The 27,327-nt window shown below is 35.0% G+C and overlaps 2 protein-coding genes across 2 annotated transcripts; both read right to left on the bottom strand.

The window, feature by feature from the left end:
* Nucleotides 1-1,598: 1,598 nt before the first annotated feature.
* LOC128983503 (NADH-cytochrome b5 reductase-like) lies at nucleotides 1,599-26,414 on the bottom strand. The gene is made up of 2 exons (XM_054402806.1): nucleotides 26,113-26,414; nucleotides 1,599-2,620 (listed from the first exon to the last, which is right to left on the bottom strand). Exon 2 carries the CDS (start codon nucleotides 2,596-2,598, stop codon nucleotides 1,624-1,626), a length of 975 nt encoding a protein of 324 aa, XP_054258781.1. The 5' UTR covers nucleotides 2,599-2,620; nucleotides 26,113-26,414; the 3' UTR covers nucleotides 1,599-1,623.
* On the bottom strand, nucleotides 14,293-15,381 carry LOC128999968 (uncharacterized). The gene has a single exon (XM_054426784.1). The coding sequence runs from the start codon at nucleotides 15,379-15,381 to the stop codon at nucleotides 14,293-14,295; it is 1,089 nt and encodes a 362-aa protein (XP_054282759.1).
* Nucleotides 26,415-27,327: the final 913 nt, after the last annotated feature.

Below are 27,327 nucleotides of genomic sequence, written 5' to 3'. Positions count from 1 at the left end.
GGCGGAGCACCATCAGCTTGAAAAATCATTTGCTCGCACAAATTAAGTGGCAAGTCTTCAAGAAGCTCTGGAAGGTCATCACTGAGGAATTGCAGGTACTGAACGCCATTTAAATACCGAGGAAGATCAATGTAGTATGGACCTACAAGATGGTTACACATCAAACCAATCCACACATTTATTTTAAACCGGGACTGACTGTGTGATTCTCGGGCAAGACGTGGGTTTACAATTTCATAAAAATGTTCACTATGTTAGTTAAACACACTATCTTTCGTGAAAGAGGTCTCATCGGTCTATAAAAATTCTTTTCAAAAAATCACCATGGTCATTCTGCTGGATCCATCGACAAAACTGCATTCTCTGAGGAGGGTCCCTTGGTTCTAGAGTTTGGACTCTTGTGAAATGGTATGGATGCAGTCCTTCTTTGCACAAAATATTTGAAACAAAACTTTTACTAACACCAAATTCACTAGCAGAATTGATTGTGCTAGTCCTCGGATATCTTTCTACACAGTCCAGTACAGCTTATTCTATTCCGAAATCTTGCACAACGTTGCCAACTGTGCACCCTTTGCAAGGAAAGCTTCCCTTTTCGGGAAGGGTATATCAGCATACTCTTGATTAGTAAAAGGTTCCATAGTTTAACCAATGTAAAAAACTTTTAATTGACTTGGAAACACAAAATGAAAACAATAAATTATTCAACAATGTATGTTCAAACAGCTGAGTTATTACGGCTGAGTTAATGACCATGTTATAGATGACAAATCAATAACAGCTGACTTAAAGCAAGTACAAAGAAAAACTAATTATACAGCATTTAAGAATCAAACAAACTAAATCCTTGAAAATGCAAAATAAACTGAGGTTAGACATTTATGAATTTAGTTAACTTTAATATATATTTTAAAGTTAAAATAATGTACAAATCGTATCAGATTGTTCAATAAAATACAACATAGACTAGTGTAGGCCTATACAGTAATTATTATTAACAGTAGAAACAAAATCTGGAGACGCTGTTTTATTGTAGTTTATTATTGATTTCTCACTGGTTTATATTAATTATAGTATTGAATAGCATATCATTTGAAAGATTATTAAATGGCCAAGTTTTTTATGCATTTGAACATTGCATAGATGTAGGTTGATATCAAAGTGGGGTCATAAAATTAACATAGTTAATTAATTTAATGTAATTTTTTCCTTATTTTGGATATGAACCGGACTATGTAATGGTATAATTGTTGCATGAAACCTTTGATTTATAGCAAATTTAATATTCTTTCCAATGATTTTAACTATAAAATAACTCTTTAAAGTAATTGGTTAAGTTATCAGAAAAACACAAAACCCCCCTATTACAGCCAAACAGTTGAAAATTGGATATGGGTTTACAGCAACTTTTTTGTTCCTTTTAGTGAGTAGAACTTAAAAACTGGCGAAATTAACACGCTCAGTAGAAACTCACCCAGTATACAACATGTTTTGGGGGTCTTGACCCCCCTGGGACCGCCCTTGTAAAATCACACCTTAATTGTCAAAATCGGTTAAATAGGATAGCTGAAAAAGGTATGTAACAGAGAAAACCCCTATTGTATTAAGTATATAGATATATTATCAAAATGTAAAAATATTTTCTGAATCAATACCTAATTTAGATATTTGATCTAACATATACGATGTAAAACCTTCACTGCCGCATATCAAAACCTGTAAATGAGTTAAATTTTTTCCCTGAAAAAAATCACTAACTGAACTTCCATCGATTCTTTTACTTTTAAAACTTTCTCCAAATTTCATGTGAAATTTCCTATCATTGCATTGAGAGAAAAAGTATTCATGTGAAAAGTTCCAGAACTGAGACATTTTCCTTAAACTATCCCTCATTATAATATGGTCTTCACTTTTAACACCATACATTAAATGTAAAATTGTTTCATCTTTTTCGTCATTTAGTATACATTTAGCAATTGGAATCATTGGAGCAAGTCCTGTACCAATGCAAACCATCAGAATATATTTGAAGAAATTTGATTTATAATTAAAATTCCCATAAGGTCCTCTCCAGAGTGATATGTCACCAACTTGCAAGTTTCTGAAATATTCTGAACCTAACCCATTGTTGCATATTTTTACAAATATTTTAAAACAACAGTTAGGTTCTTCATTTGTCAAACTCACTGGTGTATATGCTCGAGTGATTATTTTTTTATCACTTATACTTGACGTTTCAGAACTGTTAAATTCAGTGTCCCACATCGGGTTAATTTCTTGGCTCTCTTGTTTAAAATTAATTCGGGTAATTAAATGTTGTCCTATTCCATAGGGAAGGAACCCACAAGTCTCACGTATGCTCCCAGAGTCATCCTCTGGCCTGAACTTGTATAGATAAACATCCTCAGTCAATCGTTCTTTGTGTATCAGTTGAAAAGATTTGAAACGAGTTTCTGACAGCAGATCTCTTCTACAGTTTGCATTTTCCCACAGTAGGTTCTCCCTCCAAGACTTAAGTTGCTGCTCATAAATATCAAACACACATGGTGAACATCCACTTCCGCAACAGTCAGAGGGATCAGGCTTTTCTGGCTCCATTGACAAATTCGTTGCTTGTAACCTGAAACAAGGGCAGTGATAGTTTTTGAATAATGGATGTTTAGTATGACCATCAAGCAACCAATTACAGTTTATGCGTAGTTAACAAAAAGGAAAATATATATCGTAAGAATAAGATCGGAGAACTTAAAGAATGTAGACAGTAAATTTATAAGTATGATCATTTATGAAACTTGTTTAGGCCTATAGTGTTTTAAGAATAAAATATTTTGTTTGTGTAACAATAAGGTTCAATTGTTGGATGAAACTTCCCAACTCTTCCCTTCCCAGCTCTTTGACGATTTACACTAGGTATAAGGCTATAGGCTATCAACTTTTGTTTTTATGGAAAACTAGCAGTTACCCAGCGCACGTTGTTGCGCTTAAGAACAATTATTTTACAGTAAATGGTAATTTGTTCTGTGTACGGTAAATAATAAAAAATTAAAAAAATAGAATATTTATTTTACTTAATTGTCAGTGGATAAACAATGTTTATAGTTTTTCATTAGGTGTAAGTTATAAATATACAGGGTGTTTTTTTTTTTAACTTGCATCTTTATTCATGTGAAACCGCAATAGATAGAAATATTCAGTTTGCGGGAATCATATATTGACATAGGGGGCACAATTTTTTTGAATTCAATGTTACATTCACATTCCCCCCCTTTCCCCCTGCCACCAACTTATTTTTTTTTTTTAAATAGCAAGGTACCCCTTGTGACATATCAAATGAAAGAGCATGAAAAAAGAAAATGTTCGATGAAAAAAAATTGAAAATCGGTTCATAAACTTGTGAGATATTCCCCCCCTCCCCACCCGGAACTTAAATTTTTTTAATAGCAAGTACCCCTTGTGACATATCAAACCAAAGAGCATGAAAAAAGAAAATGTTTAGTGAAAAAAAATTGAAAATCGGCTCATGAATTTGTGAGATAATCCCCCCCCCTTTTCCCCTACCCAACTTTTTTTTAAATAGCAAGGTACCCCTTGTGACATATCAAATGAAAAATAAATTTCACCAAAAATTTTCTTTTTCCATGCTCTTTCATTTAATATGTCACAAGGGGTACCTTGCGATTAAAAAAAATTAAGTTCCGGGGAGGGGGGAGGGATTTATCTCGCAAATTTATGAACCGATTTTCAATTTTTTTTCATCAAACATTTTCTTTTTTTATGCTCTTTTATTTGATATGTCACAAGGGGTACCTTGCTATTAAAAAAAATTAAGTTGGGGGAAGGGGGGGAATGTGAATGTAACGTTGAATTTAAAAAAAATTGGGCCCCTACGTCAATAGATGATTCCCGCAAACTGCATATTTCTATCTATTGCGGTTTTTACATAAATAAAGATGCAAGTTTTTAAAAAAACACCCTGTATAACTTTTTAGGCATAAGTTATCCTTTTATATTAACATATAAATAAATAAATAAATACTTTATTGTCTTGACAATATAAATTGTATCGACAGTACAATTAGGTATGCTATTAAATAACTCTTTAAATTTTGATGCATTTTTCATTGATGTCTTCAATAGAGTAGATTGGATTTTCAGTAAGGATTTGTTTTAATTTTCTTTTGTATTCTTTTAACACGTTCGCTACTCCAATAGTACGAAATTTTCCATTCACATGGACCAGCGACGCACATATGCGACGGCCGGTTTCCATCCATAGACTGCTGTCGCATATATGCGACGGCTAGTCACATTAAAATAGACTGCCGACGCATATTTGCGTCGGGGTTCTAATGTTATTAAAATGCTTATATCTTTGTAGTGGTCTATTTGAAGGCACTGAATTCCCTGCAGTGGTCTACAGAGATGTCTGACGCACAACTGCGTCGCTTGGTCTGTGGATATGATGATTGGTGATGTCATATAATAGTTGGAAAAACTGGTCTTTACTTTTCTGCATCACTGTATGTATGTATGCAGTATGTATGCTGCATTATCCTATGTAGCTTTTATATTTGTTCAGTTATAAACTGTTCTTGAATAATCTGTTTATTTTTTTACTTACTTTCACCTTAAAACACAAAAAAATGAACTGTCGCATATATTATGCGACGTTTAGTCTATTTCAAGAAAACTATGATAACTTTCACTATTGTCTTCGCTGTAGACCGGGCGTCGCAAATATGCGACATTACTTAAGGTTATAAAAAATAGAAAAAAACAAGAACAATTTATTTACAAACACGATTGTAGCGTATTACAATGTAAATGATCACTGTTTTACAGGTTTTCGCCCGTGGTCTGTGTGTACTGTTATCCAAGTGACAGACGGTCTATGTGTAAAATTCAAATGTATACCTCGGTCTGTGGCAATGACCGCGGCGTCGCATATATGCGACGCTCAGTAGCGAACGTGTTAATTTTAAATTTTGAATATCAGTTGGTAGTTTGTTATTAATAGTGAAGAATTTAAACGTTCGTTGAGTGCACAGGTGTGCTGCGATTAGGGGCTTAATATATTTAGACTTATCCAAAAGTAAATAGTGTTCTGTGCTGCATTCTGTGGAAACAGTGTGGCAGTATTTCAAATCTTGACTAATACAGAATGTAGTGATTATTCAAACCTACAAAACAGTCGGTGAAAGTAAACATCTACTTTTAATTATATTTATTTGTAAACATTGTAATTCCAAACATCTGACATTGGACCCCTTAAAGCCCTCTGGAGCGGAGCCCTTTTGACGGATCAGTACCAAACTTCACAGAAACCATCCTTGAATAATGCTTAGTAATGCTTTCTTTCATTCCGAAAGAATTTTTCTGAGCAAATCGTTCCATTCCAATAGTACCACTATTACTAAAAAATGATAAACTATTAACACACTTTTTAACGTAAAAAGTTCAATATATTTTGGCTTTAGTTTATTAATACTTATGAAGTCAAAAGGGATGAAGCCCGTGGGTAAAAGCTAGTTCCCTATATAGGAAATTCGCTAAAAATGCTACTTACTCACTATTGGATTAAGCGTGCAAAAAACTGTACAGCACTTAACTTAGGTAATGGTTACGTATATCTACACTGGGAAAATGTAATTTTATGTCTACTTGCAGTTTTTTTCATACAGAATCCAAAAGTGCAATAAGTCTTTGTCAGAGAGATTTATTCATAAGTGGCCGTACAATTAAATAATTAATATCAACTTCAGTTCTATTGAGTTACTCAGATATTTGTGGTTTGGGCGAGTCCAAGTTATACTTAATATTTAACTTAATAGTTTTCAATGAAATGGCGACCATATGTAGTAGGTATTTTAAGCCAAGTATGAATGGAGATGAGTGTAGGATGAGTGGCGCGATCTTGTAGTCTTGTTAGTGACTAAGGCCGACTTATTCCTTAGACACAGCTGTTAATTAATAGCCCATACAGCCAATGGCAACTAAGGGACCTACAGTTTATAGTGGAATCCGAATCACATTGTTGCCTCGGTAGGTAACTAATTGGTCTAATTTTCAGGATAGTTCAAGCGGGGACTAACACTTAAAGGGGAGGAATTTTTGAGGAGTGGAAACAGCTGTTAATTGTTAACATTCGAAGCTAAAGAAACAAAACAACACACGACGACGTGAAAGCAAAATCTTAATTACAATATACAAAAATTCAATTTGTAAAAGCAAACCGACTTTGATGCCGTTTAAAAAATACATTAACTTAACTACGATACATAGGCTAGGTAAACTATTAACCTCATTAACATTAATTAAATAAAAAAATTGAATTTACTGTATTCTCGTAAAATACAAGTAATAGAGGCTATACCACTACCACTTCAATAACGACATGATCGCCCTCACGTCCTCATTTCAACCCACAACGTCTGTTAACGGCTGCAGTTTCATTTAAGTGTCCCGCAGAACATTTGAATGAAAAATATCATCAAAATAAAATATCGAATGCAAGCATTTTTTATATTGTTACATACCCTATTTCATTGTGTTTCACCCACTATTTCAATTGTGCAAAAACCATCTGGAGGTAGCATAAATTAATGAGTCTGGTCATTATAACCTAAACTTTACCTTCCTATCTATCTTACCTAATTTCAAAACAAGTAATGAAGACACGAATCCGCATAAAAACCTACCTACCTTCCCCACATGCCTAAATAAGAGCTGATTATTTAGTTAAAAAACAAATTGCTTTAATTCCGCATTAAGTTGAGTATAAACAGCTGTTTGCTCTCCTCACTCAGTCCTCAGCCCACATACGGACCCATCAAGACCACGCCATAATACTGCCACTTTTAAGGTAAATTACCCTTTTTTAGGGTAATTTACTGGTCTTAGGGTAGATTTTAGGCTTATGGTGAATGGTAACTTAATTTTAGGGTAAAATCACAAATTGTCAAAACAATTAAAATTCAACTTAAAACATGAAAAAACTTCAAAAATGAGTTAAAAAATTAAAGATAACTGTCATACCTACAATTTTTAATTGATTTCTATGATATATTTCCGTATTAAGTTAATCGAACTTAGCTATAGCTATAGTTGCGAATGATGGGTTATTGATTGACCAAGGAAGAGTAGTTGCAGTACCGGTATAGATCGATGCAAATGAAAAAATCATGATAGTTTTGATTTGATATGTTTTGTATTATGATGTTTGAATTTGAATATCGATTGAGGTTTTGTTCTATTTTCACAAGTTATAGTTTTAGGCTACAGCCATAAGATTACTGTAGGCCTACTTGAAAAATAATTTTTCAAACAGAGTCTCTAAACAACACGACTTTTTTGCAGCATGCAGACCTGATATTGAACGAATATAGATTTTGCTCTCAAATTTTTTGTTGCCAATGTTGTGTAAAGCGAACACTTACATGCGCGCAACTTGGACATTTTAAAGGTCGTTGACTTTAACATGTTCACACATTTTTTAATGAATAACGGAATACTGAGATTATAAACTTCGATATGATTAAGTTAAAGACTTCGATGTATTTCGCATGAAAATATCGATGTTTTAGAACCGATGGTTTTGTAACATCGATGGTGATAGCTCGATGTTGCTATCGATGGTGATCTATTGATGTCCAAACACTAAATCTAGGTTAACTTGCTCTTCATCCTCAAAGAAGCTTGTATCACCGACCAACTCAGTAGTGAGCTTTTTAGTAACCTTTTCCAATTTTTTTATACTGTAAGCAGGTGAATGCAGCCCTTTTTTTGTAATGGGTGATTCTTCAATGTTCTCTAGTGATTTGTTTAACCCTCCGAGTGTCCCTTGTTTTGGCCTTAATGTCTGCCTATTTTTTGCTCATTTGCAAGGTTTTATTAAAACGGATCTGAGAAGCTTGAAAACAATGTTAATTAGCCTATACTGTTCTATATACCATTTTGTTTGGAAAATCATGGGCTTCAATATTATACATAGAACATAAGGAACATTTGTTTAAAAAAATTTTTTTAGGTAAAAAAAATATTTTGGAAAATTTTCAAAAAAAAAATTAGTTTGCGCTCAATGAAATTGTATAAATTATAGGCCTATAAATATTTGAAAATAGCCACTTTGTTCTAAATTTTATGAGGATTACATATATATAATAATATAAGGAAGTAGATTTGCAAATAAATAAGTTATGGGCAAAAAACAGATTTCAGTACATAGCGTTTAGCTAAGAATGCATAGCCTAACCATAGCTAGGAATCTGGCTGATAATTTACTTACAGCCCTGATATTTACATCAATATCACTACCTACTTCTTCAGGATCATCAACCAGCCCTTCAAAATCACTTAAATCTTCTTATAATGCACCACGTATATCACTAATTTTGATTTTTAACACTAAAACAATGATAAACGTAATAAAACACATCAGTCATCGGTCCGAGGTTAACCGAGCTGTTTACAAATACGCACGTCAGCTGTCTGCAGCAATATTTTCGGAACAAAAATGAATAGCGCTTAGAGACAGACCTCCGGAGAAAGCTCTGAATCTGTCAAATAAAACTATACCTAACTCGATCCAGTTCAATCCGATTTTGTCAGTCATAGAGCCTTCGCCGTAAACAGTGTTTGTGAGTCGCTGCAGCGACACAAAACACTACACAAAGTGTGTTAACTTATGTGTCGCTGCAGCGACAAATAACACTCGGAGGGTTAAATACTCCAATGATAAATTAGGGTCAGTAAAGTTAGTGTCCATTTGAGAAGTCGATGATTATCCAACTCAACAGATTCCAAATCATTTTTATCTCTTAGAAGTTGCTTACGACAGCTGTCACAAATTTTCATCCCAGGCCTTATTTCCCTTTTGATTTCAAACATCCATACTTGTACTTGTCCATACTTTGAAGGCTACTGGTCTCAGACTTTTTATAACTTTATGATTGCTTATCTCATATGGATTACAATAAATTGTTGTGAACCCTGTTTTTATTCCTTTCCATCTCAAGTTTGGCATTACCAAAACAACTAACAACATTTAAAACCAACAACTAATTGCAAAAACAAAAACTGTTAAACATACACTTAACCTTTAAACTCACAAATCACTTCTCACTAGTGCAGAAGATAACTCACTGACTGTTCCGACTCTGACTGAAGTAAAAGTAAACAGGAAGTGATTTCAAGTCTGTACTTGTTCATATATGTGGAGACATGAAAAGAGCACAGCATCTCAAACACAACTCCCCCCCCCCCCCCCACACCACCCCCTGACTCACACAATCTACTGTAACATACGGTATAACATCAAGACCACGCCATAATACTGCCACTTTTAAGGTAAATTACCCTTTTTTAGGGTAATTTACTGGTCTTAGGGTAGATTTTAGGCTTATGGTGAATGGTAACTTAATTCCTATCATAACATAACATAGCATAACATAATATGTCATAACATAGCATGTCCAATTGCTAGACTATAGTAAATTATACAAAAAAAAAAAACAAAAAAAAATCTGTTAATAATGGATTTTGTATGTCGTATGTTTTAATTTTATTAGTGGTTATTCTAAAAAATTAATTATGTACACAATTAAAATTGCTGAAAGGTAGTCATTTTTCTACTAAATATAAATTTTTACTAGGCCTAAGTTATAGGTTAAATTGGTCACATAAGACAAAGTTTGGCTTCTTAACAAACTTTATCATAACAATGCATTGGATGATAAATCCTTTACTTACGTATATCCCTTAAAGGGCAAAACCGCGCTTTTTTTTTTGAACTTTCAAATAATAGTTAGGCCTAGGTAGGCTAACTAAAAAACGAGATGAGATAAAATTTTTTTTTCATATTTAAGCTTCTTTTGCATAGATGTATCTAATGTAAAAAGATCAATCCTGTAAAAAATCAATCCTTAACTTACATGCCAAATTTTACCTGATAATAATGAAAATTATTGTGTTTTTCTACTGTAATTTTAATGTTTGGATGTGATCCCACTGAGATCCCAAATTGAAATTTTGTATCCACCTTAATAATTATATCAAGAATTCATGGTTTTTTGAAAATTTTTAATCACAGGCCTATGCGTTTTTTGGTAGGCCTATTGGATTTTGAAATTTTGAGTTTGGGAAGTTTTAAATTTTAATTACTTGAAATACTGTCATGTTGTATATCAAATTAAAGCTAATTTAATCCTGAAAAGAATGGTTTTTGTTTTACCTTTCTATCTTTATTCTTTCTTGAGATATTAAATAAAACGTATATCCCTTAAAGGGCAAAACCGCGCTTTTTTTTTGAACTTTCAAATAATAGTTAGGCCTAGGTAGGCTAACTAAAAAACGAGATGAGATAAAATTTTTTTTTCATATTTAAGCTTCTTTTGCATAGATGTATCTAATGTAAAAAGATCAATCCTGTAAAAAAACCGTCGTGAAGTTAGCGGCTCTTTTCATCGGCGCTTTTTCGGTTTGTAATAGATGTGGGTTGGTACTCCTGCGAACGCCACAAACGTGTTTTGCAGGGATGTCGGAAACACAATTCAAAGACAATACGGTGCGAAATGATGTTTTTATATTTATATAATGTCAATTATACATTGATAAAACGTGTATACAAGTTAAAACTAATTAATTGACGTATTTTAAAAGGCATATTTGAGACCGTAGTGTACATTATACGTAGCTATGGCTTAACATAACGCGATCAATTAAAACTCCGAACATAAAAAGTGCATAATCTTTTTTCCCAAGCCCATCACATCAACTTTGAGCTATTCTAATGGTAATATACAATGTGTAGAATACTCAGTATAAATATGATTGAGGCAGTCCAGTGAATTACGAAGCTATAAGGCAAAATGTATACGGTTGATAGTAACTCGTATCAGGAAAAAGTGCACAATCTTTTTCCTAAGCCCATCACATCAACTTTGAGGTATTCTAATGGTAATGTACAATGTGTAGAATACTCAGTATAAATATGATTGAGGCAGTCCAGTGAATTACGAAGCTATAAGGCAAAATCTATATGGTTGAAAGGAACTCGCATCAGGAAATAGTGCACAATCTTTTTCCTTAGTCTATCACATCAACTTTGATGTATTCTAATGGTAATATACAATGTGTAGAATACTCAGTATAAATATGATTGAGGCAGTCCAGTGAATTACGAAGCTATAAGGCAAAATCTATATGGTTGATAGGAATTTGCGTCAGGAAAAGTGCACAATCTTTTTCCTAAGCCCATCACATCAACTTTGAGGTATTATAATGGTAATATACAATGTGTGGAATAATCAGTATGAGTATGATTGCGGCAGTCAAGTAAATTACGAAGTTATATGGCAAAATGTATATGGTTGATAGGAACTCGCATCAGGAAAAGTGCACAATCTTTTTTCTAAGCCCATCACATCAACTTTGAGGTAATCTAATGGTAATATACAATGTGTAGAATAATCAGTATGAGTATGATTGCGGCAGTCCAGTAAATTACGAAGTTATATGGCAAAATGTATATAGTTGATAGGAACTCGCATCAGGAAAAGTGCACAATCTTTTTCCTAAGCCCATCACATCAACTTTGAGGTATTCTGATGGTAATATACAATGTGTAGAATACTCAGGGTAAATATGATTGCGGCAGTCCAGTAAATTACGAAGTTATATGGCAAAATGTATATAGTTGATAGGAACTCGCATCAGGAAAAGTGCACAATCTTTTTCCTGAGCCCATCACATCAACATTGATGTATTCTAATGCTAATATACAATGTGTAGAATACTCAGTATAAATATGATTGCGGCAGTCCAGTGAATTACGAAGTTATATGGCAAAATGTATATGGTTGATAGGAACTCGCATCAGGAAAAGTGCACAATCTTTTTCCTAAGCCCATCACATCAACTTTGAGGTATTCTAATGGTAATATACAATGTGTAGAACACTCAGTATAAATATGATTGAGGCAGTCCAGTAAATTACGAAGTTATATGGCAAAATGTATATGGTTGATAGGAACTCGCATCAGGAAAAGTGCACAATCTTTTTCCCAAGCCCATCACATCAACTTTGATGTATTCTAATGCTAATATACAATGTATAGAATAATCAGTATGAGTATGATTGCGGCAGTCCAGTGAATTACGAAGCTATAAGGCAAAATCTATATGGTTGATAGGAATCTGCGTCAGGAAAAGTGCACAATCTTTTTCCTAAGCCCATCACATCAATTTTGAGGTGTTCTAATGGTAATATACAATGTTTAGAATAATCAGTATGAGTATGATTGCGGCAGTCCAGTGAATTACGAAAATATAGCAAAATGTATATGGTTGATAGGAACTCGCATCAGGAAAAGTGCACAATCTTTTTCCTAAGCCCATCAAATTAACTTTGAGGTATTCTAATGCTAATATACAATGTATAGAATAATCAGTATGAGTATGATTGCGGCAGTCCAGTGAATTACGAAGTTATATGGCAAAATGTATATGGTTGATAGGAACTCGCATCAGGAAAAAGTGCACAATCTTTTTCCTAAGTCCATCACATCAACTTTGAGGTATTCTAATGGTAATATACAATGTGTAGAATAATCAGTATAAATATGATTGAGGCAGTCCAGTAAATTACCAAGTTATATGGCAAAATGTATTTGGTTGATAGGAATTTGCGTCAGGAAAAGTGCACAATATTTTTCCTAAGCCTATCACATCAATTTTGAGGTAATCTAATGGTAATATACAATGTGTAGAATAGTCAGTATAAATATGATTGAGGCAGTCCCCTTAATTACCAAGTTATATGGCAAAATGTATATGGTTGATAGGAACTCGCATCAGGAAAAAGTGCACAATCTTTTTCCTAAGTCCATCACATCAACTTTGAGGTATTCTAATGGTAATATACAATGTGTAGAATAATCTGTATAAGTATGATTGAGGCAGTCCTCTAAATTACCAAGTTATATAAGGAAAGAGCGTGTCGCGTAGATTTTCTGAACTGACCTTAAATTTCTGAAAAAGTCCCTTGGGCTCTGCCCCAGCGGCTGATAAAGTTCCCATGTTATCCTTATGAAGAACATAACTGTTTACATTTTGATCAGCTGTATAATTTAATTGCTGTTATTTATTTTTCACCACACTATGATGTTTTCACCACACTATGATGTTTTTGGCTGTATTACATACGTTAATTGGTGGCTGAAAGTTACGTTTTGCTGGCCATGCCAGCTGTCATCGAAATTTGGGGACCGAGCAGGTTTTTACAGGCCGGGGCCGCAAAATCAGCTGTCCGCTTACTTACTTAAAACATGAATGCATTTTAAATACACAATCAAAATCCATAGCATTGCAATAGAATTGTGTTATTGTCACCGTTGCCTAGCAACTATTTATTTTTATTTTTGCTGATTCCTCAAATTATTTCTTCACATAGGCTACCCTTAAAGTTGTGTTGACTAACAGTGTGCATTATTATAGTGGTAAATAGTGGTAATAGGGTATAGTGTGATGAAAAATGGCGTTCGTACTCATTTTCGGCCCTAGGTACGAAATATACTATTTCTATTCAAAGTCTTTAAACTCATCGAAAATTATGATGACATTTATTTGTTTTTAAATAACTACTTTACTCCTTTGCGATTGCTCGATTTCGAGCAACGTGTTTACTAGTATTATATTATTATCAAAAGGGCTACTTTACACGCCTACTCGCTCAAAAACTGGCGAGTTGGCGTGTAAAGTAGCGGCAGCGTCAACTTTTTCTAGAGCTTTTTTACCAGCAGCTTTTGAGCGAGTACGTAGTTCACACTGAGCTATTTTACTAGCTGCGTGTAAAAATTCCGGCTTGTAAGCTCGCCCCGTGTGAACGGGGCTTAAACATTTAACTTTGACAGTTTCAGTACAAGGCGTATGAAATTGGTTTCAGTAGACCTTTGAATACAATATTTTAATATTAACAGCTGATTCATTAAAAGTAGTGTAAAATTATCCATATGGTCGTGATGTAAACAAAACTACAGAGTGAACTTTAAAGGCCTCTGGGGCAGAGCCCCAAGAAAATTTAGCTCGTTTCTCTTTTGAGGGATCACCTACAGACCAATTGTTCTATTTCTTATTTAAATAAGAAATTAAAAGATCAAAAGAAACTAAACTGTTTTAATCAAGACACTAATACAAGAATAATATTATTATAGAAAAGTAAATAAAATCATATGGTTAAATATTAGTTAAATAAGCATAAGGGTTAAACATCTTTCCCTTTGAGTTTCTTTTCAGAGTTTAGTCAGGAAAACGTTTCGTAGGTCTTATAATTCTGCCTCTTGATGATTGTTTTATTGCAGCTTCTTGATTGGGAGTAGTTGATCGTGAAAAAGGTTTACTTTTATCTTGAGTTATTCTAGATGGTGTAGTAGTTGTTCTTTCAGCAGTATTTGATAGGGAAGAGTTGTTTTGAGTAACAGTAGTAAATGGCAGAGGATCTGACGTTGTATCTTTGATGGATAAAGGAATAGGATTGTTCGGTTTGGTTGTATTACCTTTGTAAGGCAAAAGGTGGTGTCGATTCCTTCTCAACGTAGTGTTTCCTGTCTTAACCCAGTATGACCTTGGCTCTTGTCCTAAGCTGATAATAATACCATCTCTTTTTAGGTCTTGGATCCATACTTTCTTACCTACAGGCAGCGATGGAAGTTCTTTTGTAGCGTAGCGCCTATCGTAGTTTCTCTTGTAAGATGCTTTGTAAGTATCTTCTTTTTCCTTTAGTTGAGAGAGATCGGGTTTGATTTCAAGTTTTTTAGGTAAAACAGGCAGGTTATCTCGCAGTGGTCTGTTGTATATTAGCTGAGCAGGACTGTATCCACTTGTGGATAGAGGTGTATTGCGGTAGGTTAGGAGGGCTAAATATGGGTCGTCTTTGTTTTTCTTTAGTACACTCTTCGCTATTTTGACTGCAGCTTCAGCTGCACCGTTACTTTGGTGGTAGCTTGGACTGCTTGTCACAAGTTTAAAGTTATAGCTTTGAGCAAACTTTTTGAATTCAGAGTTTTCAAGACCAGTGTATCTGGTAGCAAACTGTGTACCACAATCAGATCGTAGCTCAATTGGTATACCGTGACGGCAGAATACAGATTTGCATTTTTCGATTATTTCAGCAGTTGACAGGTTCTTTAATGTAGCTATTTCAAAATAACGTGAAAAACAGTCAGTGATTACTACGAACCATGTTCCTTCAAGTTTAAAGAGATCAATCGCTGCCTTTTCCCAAGGACGAGATGGAAGCTCACTGGGCAAAAGGGGTTCATGATGTTGTGTTCTATGTTCAGTACATTTGGGACAATCATTAACAAATTTCTCAATGTCAAGTGACATTCCTGGCCACCACATACTATTGTTGGCTCTAAGTCGACATTTCGTTATGCCTAGGTGGCCTGTATGTATTCTTGTCTAAGAGTTGTCGGGATTATGAGACGTTCTCCTCTAAGCAATAGTCCGACACAAAAAGAGATTTCATCCCGAACTGTGAAGTATGGCTTAAGATTATCGGGAATCTTAGTTTTATCAGGCCATTCAGTTGAGCAGTAAGATTTAATTACCCTGAGTTCTGAGCTAGCCCGCTGTGCCGATGCAATTCTATCAAGAACCATGTCAGTTACATAGGCAATGTTTCTTGTTACTGTGTGGATGGCCAGTTCAACTTCCTCATCTAAATCATAACTCTCATTAGCTGCTACAGGACTTCTTGAGAGACAATCAGCAGTGGCTAAATGTTTGCCAGGAGTGTATGTCACATTGTAGGAATATCTCATCAGACGAAGTCTTAGTCTTTGAAGACGGGGAGTCATATCATTGATCTCTTTAGTAGTCAAAATACTTACCAAAGGTTTGTGATCTGTTTCTAGCGTGATGTGCTTGCCCACAATGTAGTCTTTAAACTTGTCACAGCTCCATGTTAATGATAGAGCTTCTCGTTCAATGTTAGAGTAGTTTCGTTCAGTTTCGCTCAGAGTGCGTGAAATATAAGAAATAGGCTTCCAATTCCCATCTGATTGTTGTTGTAAAAGTACTCCACCCAGGCCTTGTGTAGAAGAGTCAGCAGAAATCATAGTCGGTTTATTTTTATCATAGAATACAAGTTGAGGTGGAGAAGCCAATAATTCTTTCAATTCATCGAATGCTTTTTGTTGTTCAAAACCCCAACACCATTCGTTTTTTCTACTTAGTAGGTCGGTAATGGGTTTTAGTAACCGGCTTTTATTAGGTATGTATTTGCCAATGAAGTTCACCATACCAAGTAACCTTTGAACTCCTAAAATATCTGTTGGAGGAGCCATTTTTCGTATAGCTTCGACTTTGGTCTCATCGACTTTGATTCCTGATTCAGATAAATGGTGACCTAAGTAGGTTAGCGAGGTTTGAGAGAACAAGCATTTGTCTTTGTTTAGGGTGAAGCCAGCACCTTCAAGTTTGGTAAGTACTTCTTCTAAATTATGTCGTCCATATGCGCAAGTGCATTCATTTGACCTTTAAGGGTTCGATTCACGCATTCTTGGAACACTTCTGGTGCAGATGTTATTCCAAAGGGTAGTTTCAGAAATTTAAAACGTCCAAACGGTGTCAGGAACGTTGTCAAATCTTGGGATTCTTCGTCCAATGTGATCTGCCAGAATCCGTTATTAGCATCCAATTTAGAATAGCATTTTGCTTCTGAGATTTGGGCAAGTGTTATGTCGATGGGTTGAATAGGATAGTATCTTCGTTTGACGCATCTGTTTAATTTAGTAAGATCTACACAAATGCGAACTTTGTTAGAGTCCTTCTTTGGCACAACAACCATTGGAGAGCACCAGTCTGTGGCATGGTGTACCTCAGCGATCACGCCCATTGACACCATTCTTTCAAGCTCTTCTTTAGTAGATTCCCAAAGAGGAAGAGGAATCCGACGAGGCGTGTTGATTGCAAATGGATTGGCGTTATTTTTCAGTTCTACTTTGTATTTGACATCAATGGAACCTAAGCCTTCAAACAGTTTGGGGTGTCTGTCATACCAGTCATTACTGGATGGCTGTATTTCGTTGATTCGAGCAAGTAACTGCAAACTTGTTATTGCAGGTTTACCTAGAAGTGGCTGGGAAGTGCCCTTAGAAACATATATAGTCTCATAACATGTTTTTTGATTATGTGATAATTTTACAGTAGCAGTTCCTAAAATTGACAGAGCTTGACCATTTGCACCACTAAATGTTTTGGATGTGGGAGTGAGCCTGATTTTCTTATTCAGTTTAATGTCGGAAGGCAAAATCGTTACGTCTGCTCCTGTATCAATTTTGAAAAGAACATCACTGTCATTCATATTTAACACTACAGACCATGGATCATCACGCAAGTTTTTTCCTACAATGCCAATGAATGTTTGAGGGTCTATGTACTGCGAGCAAACATTTTCAATGGGTGTTTCAAGGTCAGTATCATCATATTCAATTTGACTGACTTTGTTTGATTTGCAAACATTTGGAAAATGACCAACTTTTTTACAAAACCCACATTTGTATTGTTTAGCTGGACAGTTGAATTTTTTGTGTAAAACTGTCGAACCACACCAAAAACATCTCTTTTCGACATGGGACAGGCTTTTATTGTCATTAATCCGCTTAAAATTTTGATCATTGTTTGATTTATTGGGAATAATGTTTGTCTTAATTAAATGTTGAGTATTTTTATTTATTAATGCTATGTCAGTCAAGTTAAGAGTTTGTTTCTGTCTTGATAGTTCTTCAGATCTACGGATAGTGTTTATAGCTGTGTTTAGTTTTAATTCGGGTTCAAGTTGAAGACGATCACTTAGTGTTTCGTCCCGCATACCAATAATCAAAACCATCAGAATCATCTCCTCTTCAATTTGACCCCAATCACAGTTTTTTGCATGATTGTGAAGGTCTGTGATAAAGTTCTCAATCGGCATGGAACCTTGTGTAAGTTTTAGAAACCTAGCCCGTTCAAAAATTAAGTTCTTTTTAGGAAGGAAATGATCGTCAAACTTCTGTATAACAGCTTTGAAATTAGATTTGTCATTGTCATTTAAACTGAATGAATTAAGTATGTCCTCTCCCTTTTCCCCCATACAGTAGATAAGCATGTCAATCTGATGCTTTCCAGAATGTAGAGCTAAATTACTAAGGGAATAATACCTCTCAAAACGAGTCTTCCATGTCTTCCAGTCCTGAGGGTTGAAGGAAAAGGCTTCAGGAGGCTTAATGTTTAGGGATACGGGTTCTTCATTCGACTGCGCCATGTTCTATTTCTTATTTAAATAAGAAATTAAAAGATCAAAAGAAACTAAACTGTTTTAATCAAGACACTAATACAAGAATAATATTATTATAGAAAAGTAAATAAAATCATATGGTTAAATATTAGTTAAATAAGCATAAGGGTTAAACACCAATACCTTTCTTTAGACACCCCTACCGAGTTTCTACGCCCAGCCGTGCTCTCAAATTAGTTGTCACAAACAAAAGCAGTTTCAAATTAATATATAGATGAATTAAATTGAATGTATGGCCTACCTACTAACTATAAATATATCAATCTATTTAATTTTATGTTTTTTTATAGAGTACTAAATAAATAACAGTTGACATTATTAACAAACACCTTTATATCTGCAATCAGATTGTTTGTCCTTATTTTGCAATGTTTGTTTGTATATAGAATCTCTTGGAAGCATAACCACTGAGCTATAATAATATAACGGAGTAACCACTCTGTGTTTTAAAAACGTACCACTGTTTTTGCTGGTTTTGTTTCAGAGTTTCGTTTTGTTAGGTTGGCCGGGTGATTGGGTTGGTGGGACTTGTCAAATAAGAGAGGCAAAATCAAGATGGCGTCATCCTGTTTTGTTGATGATAGTAAACAAAAATCTGCCAACTCAACGTTATGATTGCAATATAAGTTTATTTGTTTATTTTACGAGCAAGAGCAACCCATTTTAACAAGATCATAAACCGATGGTCGTTATTTAATCAAATGCCATAAGGCTATTGGCCTAAACCAATATCTCCAAACCAGGAAACTTGACTAGCCTATTTTCACCCCATAGCTTTAAAAGAGGTAAATAAGTTAGTATTTATTTACTATCAAACAAAAACAATTTATAATGTTTCAAAATAACTTTAAATACAGAGGTTTTAATGTGCAATAACTTAAATAAGTTTTTGATATAAGTCCCTGAAATAACGGATAACATAACCCCAAATAAATAGTATGGTTAGGTTAGAATGAATTGGAATTATTTGACAGCATCCCACCAACCGATCACACGGCCAACCTAACAACACGAAACACCAAAAACAAACCAGCCAAAACAGTGGCACGTTTTTCTCTAACGTTTAACCAGAGAGTAGTGACTCCAGTTATAATCTATATCTCAATGAGCATAACCTGTACATCTTAACCTCTGCTCTTCGAACTGTCAAATTTAAGTATTTACAGCTGACTTATATTATATTAATTAAAATATTAACATTCTTTCAAAATGTAAAAATGGAAAATTTGGAAGCCTATGGGGCGTATCCCAAGGGAAATGTGAAAATTAAATTATATAATATTGCATTGTCATCCATGTGTGAGCTATGTTTCAAGTTTCAAGTCTCTAGCTCATCGGGAAGTATTAAAATTTGCAAGAAAGCGAGTTAATAAAAACAAGCCCATGGGGCGTAGCCCAAGGGAAATATGAAAATTAAATGATATAATATTGCATTGTCTTCCATTTGTGAGCTATGTTTCAAGTTTCAAGTCTCTACCTCATCGGGAAGTTAGTATAAAATTGATTGAAAAATTTGTACCGGACATGAAAGCGAGCTAATAAACACGTTTTAAGATGTAATATAATTCATATATAAGTTAAACAACTTTTTATTAAAATCAAACTATCATATAAATATGGAAAGGAGCTGTTATAATTTTTCTCCTATTTTCTGAGCGAAGCTTACATCTTTCTTAGAACGGATGTCTTGGGGGAAGTCCAAGGGAGCGGCACCGGGGCGGTCAATATCTTCAAAAGAACGCCACCGCGTCTGGATTCAATAGTCCCTTTCGGCCAATACATAGAGACAACCATAAATATGGAAAGGCACTTTTACAACCTAGTTTTCCCTTTCCAATTAACATGACCTAAATCAGTGTGAATAACAAAGTATTGGGGAAGTACAGGAAAGCAAGGTCTAGCACTGCGAATTTAAAATTACATGATAATTCAGTAAAATACTATCATAGATAATAGTTATTTGTGCAACTAGTGAGCAAAGTTAGCAATTGGCTCACTCGAGAGAAATCCTCCTCGAGAGAAATGGTTTTTCAAGTTAAGCTATTGCACTTTGCACTCGAGTTGCACATTATATTTTTCCTACAGTTACCATAAAACAAATAAATTGACAAAGAAACGTGCCTTCACGTTGCAAATCTGGAGTACAAAGTAATTAGATTGAGTGATTGAGACAATGTTAACAATCTTTGGGAATGTATTTCAGGATGAATTCGTTCATATTTTTTGCTTGCGTTCTTCGCCTGCTATTTCCTTTGTTTGTCTGTGCAACTGCTATGCCATTTACGCCTTGGTGTAGGTCTATTTTGGTGAGATTCCGGGATCGGCTGACAATTAAGAGAAACGGGGTACTAAAACGTCGAAGTGCCCGGTAGACAGGGGGGGGGGAATAGGGGAATCCAAGTCTTATCACGGGATTAAGTTCATCACCAAACTTTATATACAATCCACCATTCCGATAAACCTCTAAAACAAATATGAATAATTGTGAAGCCGCAACCAGTTCACACAACCCGCCAAAGGTAAACGGTTTAGACATTTCATTGAAGTATTCCCTGGAATTACATTAAGGTGAATTACATCTCAGTGTCCTTTGTCCATACTATGAAACGGTTTAGACAACTACAAAAATATTAACAGTACTAAATAATAAGAAATAAAAAATTAATATGCAATAAACAACTAAGTTAAATTTTACTTTCTTTAACACTATTCACAGCTATTAGAAGCCACGAGCACATAATGTAAACAAAACGTTGTCCAAAACAAATTTTTCTTCCTATACGAACTCCATGCTAACTTTGACCTTCTGTGGGGCGAGGCCCATTGGGCATTTGGCAAAATCGCTTCTTATTTTCTGCCTACGCTATGAGAGGAATATGTATGCAAAATCTCATACTTGTAGGTGCTGTGGTTTGGCCTGTGCGTTGATCGGAATTTCGCATTTAAATATATAGATTATTATAACTACATATTTATCTCATATTTATCCTTCGGGTTTATATTGTAGTAGCCAGTGTCACGTAGTGACTTAAAATTCGTGATATTTTAATAAATTCACATTTTCTACTGCTCTGATGTAAGTTGAAAATCATCTATTTTTTACTTGATAATATCATGAACGTATCACTGTCCTGTGTTTTTTTAAGCAAACCCTGAACATTGCTTGATGAACATAATTTTTGTAGGGTTTCCGTTTTTTTACAAATTAAGTTGTAAATGTTTTTGGTGTTATTGGAAAGAGCGCAACGTGAAGTTGTGCAGGAAACTTTCTTTTTAGGAAAATAATTAGATAGTGAGGCCCTGAGGTCCTTTAAAGTTTTGTATTCCTCCATAAGTGGGAAACAAACTGTTGGTATTGCTATAACCAGCTGATCTCGAGTTGTTAAAGATATTATGTTATGATTTCTAAGAATAAACACTATCTTGTTTCGAATTGATTATTTAATTAAAATAGTTTTAATTAATACATAAATGAACATGGTGTCAGTAGTACCGAATCCACTGGACTTAAGTGACCCAACGCGAGTACGAGAAAACTGGGAAGTGTTCTAGAAACAATGGAAGAACTATTTGATATTAGCTGAAGCAGGAGCATTAGGTGGTACAAGGTTAAGTACACCTAAACTGAAGATGGCCATGTTTTCAACTGTAATTGGCCGTGATGGACTATGTTTGATTGAAAGAATACTTGGCTCCAATGAATTGACCCTGGATCAGGTAATTGAAGCTTTGGATAAGTATTTTTTAGGGACAAACAATTCTTTGTATGAGAGATTTATTTTTAATGGCATTGTTCAAAAGACTGATGAAACGATTAAATACTTTATAGGTCGTCTAAAAGAGCAAATACGATTGTGTGACATTGATTCTTTAGCAAATCTCGACAAGACAGGCCTTGAAGATACTCTAATTTGCGACCAACTTGTAGTAGGTATAACCAATACTGAATTAAAAAGAACACTTTTGCGTAGAAAAGACCTAAAACTTGATGAGGCTATAGAAATATGTATGCATCATGAAACAACTGAAAGGTTTGTTACAAAAATGGCAGTGAAATCAGAAGATGCGGCATTTCAAGCAAAGAGTAGACACTTAGATAACAAATGGAAGTGTCGTTTTTGTGGTAAAAACATATTAAGGGAGCAAAAAACTGCCCTGCGTTTGGCAAAGTTTGCACCACCTGTAAAAGGAAGAACCATTTTAGCAGCGTGTGTCGAAGTTCCGGTAAAATTAATCTGGTGCAAGATAATGACAGTGAATCAAATCAAGATAGCCAAGGTGAAGAGGAAGTGATGGAACTTAACGATATCCAGTATAAAAAACGACTTTTTGTGAAAATGATGGGCAACAAAAAGCTCAGAAAGTTCCAGCTTGACTCAGGTGCAACTTGTAACGTTATGGGGCTACGAGATCTAAAAACTATTCTTGACAATGAGAATCCTAAACTTAACAGTAGCTCCACTACTTTGTGTTTCTATGGCGGGTCATCCCAAAACTCACTAGGCAGCATTGTGCTGAAAGCAAAATTCAAAAAGAATATTTTTGATTTAAAGTTTGAAATTCTGAATTCTGAGAGAAATCCTCTTATAGGAGCAGCAGATTGTCTTCAAATAGGTTTGATTACGACAGATGAAGAGGTTTTCCAGGCTCTCACAGCATCTAACCAAACAGCCACACATCAACATACGATATTTGATCAATTTCCTACTGTATTTGAAGGATTAGGGTGTTTTGAAGGTCTTTGCAGCATAAGAACTGACCCGTCGGTACCACCTTCAATAGCAGCACCCAGGCGACAACCTCTAGCATTGAAGAAAGAAATATGTGCTGAATTAGATAGACTTGAACAGCTCGGAGTCATCGTCAAGGTAACAGAGCCTACTGATTGGGTCAGTAGTTTAGTAGTAGTGAAGAAACCTAACAAGATACGACTTTGTATGGATCCTTTTCACCTGAATAAAGCCATTAAAGCCTTAAAGCCTTTGTATAGTACTTTTTATGTTCGGAGTTTTAATTGATCGCGTTATGTTAAGCCTAAGCTACGTATAATGTACAGTACGGTCTCAAATATGCCTTTTAAAATACGTCAATTAATTAGTTTTAACTTGTATACAAATTTATCAATGTATAATTGACATTATATAAATATAAAAACATCATTTCGCACCGTATTGTCATTGATTTGTGCTTCCGACATCCCTGCAAAACACGTTTGTGGCGTCCGCAGGCGTACCAACCCACATCTATTACAAACCGAAACTTTTCCTGACGCAAATTCCTATAAACCATATAGATTGTGAACTTTTTCCTGATGTGAGTTCCTATCAACCATATACATTTTGCCATATAACTTCGTAATTTACTGGACTGCCGCAATCATACTCATACTGATTATTCTAAACATTGTATATTACCATTAGAAAACCTCAAAATTGATGTAATGGGCTTAGGAAAAAGATTGTGCACTCTTCCTGATGCGAGTTCCTATCAACCATATACATTTTGCCATATAACTTCGTAATTCACTGGACTGCCGCAATCATACTCATACTGATTATTCTAAACATTGTATATTACCATTAGAAAACCTCAAAATTGATGTAATGGGCTTAGGAAAAAGATTGTGCACTCTTCCTGATGCGAGTTCCTATCAACCATATACATTTTGCCATATAACTTCGTAATTCACTGGACTGCCGCAATCATACTCATACTGATTATTCTAAACATTGTATATTACCATTTGAAAACCTCAAAATTGATGTGATGGGCTTAGGAAAAAGATTGTGCACTTTTCCTGATGCGAGTTCCTATCAACCATATACATTTTGCCATATAACTTCGTAATTTACTGGACTGCCTCAATCATATTTATACTGAGTGTTCTACACATTGTATATTACAATTAGAATACCTCAAAGTTGATGTGATGGGCTTAGGAAAAAGATTGTGCACTTTTCCTGATCCGAGTTCCTATCAACCATATTCATTTTTCCATATAACTTCGTAATTAACTGGACTGCCGCAATCATATTTACCCTGAGTATTCTACACATTGTATATTAGCATTAGAATACCTCAAAGTTGATGTGATGGGCTTAGGAAAAAGATTGTGCACTTTTCCTGATGCGAGTTCCTATCAACCATATACATTTTGCCATATAACTTCGTAATTTACAGGACTGCCGCAATCATATTTACCCTGAGTATTCTACACATTGTATATTAGCATTAGAATACCTCAAAGTTGATGTGATGGGCTTAGGAAAAAGATTGTGCACTTTTCCTGATGCGAGTTCCTATCAACCATATACATTTTGCCATATAACTTCGTAATTTACAGGACTGCCGCAATCATATTTACCCTGAGTATTCTACACATTGTATATTAGCATTAGAATACCTCAAAGTTGATGTGATGGGCTTAGGAAAAAGATTGTGCACTTTTCCTGACGCAAATTCCTATCAACCATATAGATTTTGCCATATAACTTCGTAATTCACTGGACTGCCGCAATCATACTCATACTGATTATTCTATACATTGTATATTAGCATTAGAATACCTCAAAGTTAATTTGATGGGCTTAGGAAAAAGATTGTGCACTTTTCCTGATGCGAGTTCCTATCAACCATATACATTTTGCCATATAACTTCGTAATTCACTGGACTGCCGCAATCATACTCATACTGATTATTCTAAACATTGTATATTACCATTAGAACACCTCAAAATTTTTGTGATGGGCTTAGGAAAAAGATTGTGCACTTTTCCTGACGCAAATTCCTATCAACCATATAGATTTTGCCTTATAGCTTCGTAATTCACTGGACTGCCGCAATCATACTCATACTGATTATTCTACACATTGTATATTACCATTAGAATACCTCAAAATTGATGTGATGGGCTTAGGAAAAAGATTGTGCACTTTTCCTGATGCGAGTTCCTATCAACTATATACATTTTGCCATATAACTTCGTAATTTACTGGACTGCCGCAATCATATTTATACTGAGTATTCTACACATTGTATATTACCATTAGAATAGCTCAAAGTTGATGTGATGGGCTTGGGAAAAAAGATTATGCACTTTTTATGTTCGGAGTTTTAATTGATCGCGTTATGTTAAGCCATATCTACGTATAATGTACACTACGGTCTCAAATATGCCTTTTAAAATACGTCAATTAATTAGTTTTAACTTGTATACACGTTTTATTAATGTATAATTGACATTATATAAATATAAAAACATCATTTCGCACCGTATTGTCATTGAATTGTGTTTCCGACATCCCTGCAAAACACGTTTGAGGCGTCCGCAGGAGTACCAACCCACATCTATTACAAACCGAAAAAGAGCCGATGAAAAGAGCCGCTAACTTCACGACGGTTAAAAAATGGTGAGGTAGGCCTAATTGGTATTTGATCACTTGACATGGATTGACCCCTAAATATCAAACTAATATTTCATCTGATAATATAACTTATGGGTACAGTTTCTTAACTGGGCTAGGCCCTATGCTAATATTGATTGAAACTATCGAATTGAAAATATTGATTAATAATCGATATTTTTAAATATATCTATTATAAAATAAAACTATCATAACCTAACCTAACCAACCAAACTTGCTGATGGTGAAAAAATCGCATGAAGATTTACTAATCGAATCGATAGTTTCAATCAATATTAGCATAGCCCAGTTAAGAAACTGTACCCTAAATTATTTAGTAAAATAGCCAAGACATTTGTTTTGAACTAACTTACCTCCTCAAGCTCAAGCAACAAACAAACCTGAACTAAGTTAGGACTTAGGTTAGGAGGTATTCATTTCATTTACTCCACTGTCACTGTTCAGTGTTCAGACTTCAGAGTATCATTATAAAATTTTCTCATAAAAATCGAATAGACAACGGCCAAAAATCAGTAAATTTGCCAATAATAAAATTTTTACTAGGCTAAATAAAAATAATAATAAATAATGATGATAGGAGTTAAGATTGGGTTAGGAACTATAGATTGGTTACTCAGAGATTAGGATTAGGAATAAGGTTAGGGCATTGAATTGACTATACATACACCTAGGTTAATGATTCGGACTGAGTGCTGAGTCACTGAGACTAGCGGCTAGTCCCTGCCCACTTAGGCTTGTCACTACGGCTACGGCAGACCAGCTCAGGCAGATCAGGTCAGACCGCTCAGGCTCAGGTCCGGCAGTTTTCCCACACACTACGTCCGGTCAGTCCGCTCAGCTCAGGCGTTTAATAGCTATGTCCACACTCCTGCGCTTTCAATTTCAATGTGCCTAGTGCCTTTCAGCTTTCAATTCAATATTCAATTCAACATGCATCAACGCAAACAATATTGCACTCCCCTTGAGGCATGCCTTTTAGCTGTCCACACTCATGCGCCACCATCCTCACTTTCTAGATACCTTTTCCTAATTCGATTAAGACGTCAATATTCTGATAGGAGGGATGGTGCGGCAGATTTAGTGTCAAAATAATTCCAAACCGTAAGAAACCATATCGGATAATATAGATGAAGAAGTACTATATAGTACTCAAAATTTTCTAATTTTATTTTAATTTATTAATTCTCTTAATGTAATCTTAATTTATTCAATTTATTTTAATTTTTTTATTACTCCGTATGTCCCGCTAACATAAATAAGAGCAACAATCTTCTATGAATTCTGAGGTTTCTTAGTTATTCAATATGCTTCAAACAACTGCAACACTGATGACTTGTCAAAAATGTAAAGCAGTTGCAAGTTGAAACGCACAGAAATCCAAGGCTGGTGGATTGTCTTGCGCTATGGAGTGGAGCCCCTTCGGACTCATTTCGTGCATGCCTTGAGGCAAGCGTCACTTGCGTCCATCTGCATCAAGGCATGCGTTAAGAGGCATGCGCTTGGCGCACACAAAAGCGCACGAGTGTAGACATAGCTTTTGAGCGCCAACCTCAGTCAGTAGTCGACAG

This window comes from Macrosteles quadrilineatus, unplaced genomic scaffold (genome assembly GCF_028750875.1).
Source record: "Macrosteles quadrilineatus isolate MER2022 unplaced genomic scaffold, UCM_ALF_1.0 Scaffold_1__1_contigs__length_201487025, whole genome shotgun sequence".
Lineage (NCBI taxonomy): Eukaryota > Metazoa > Arthropoda > Insecta > Hemiptera > Cicadellidae > Macrosteles > Macrosteles quadrilineatus.
Note: the sequence above shows the minus strand (reverse complement) of the source record. Positions and strands in the feature narration are given on the sequence as shown.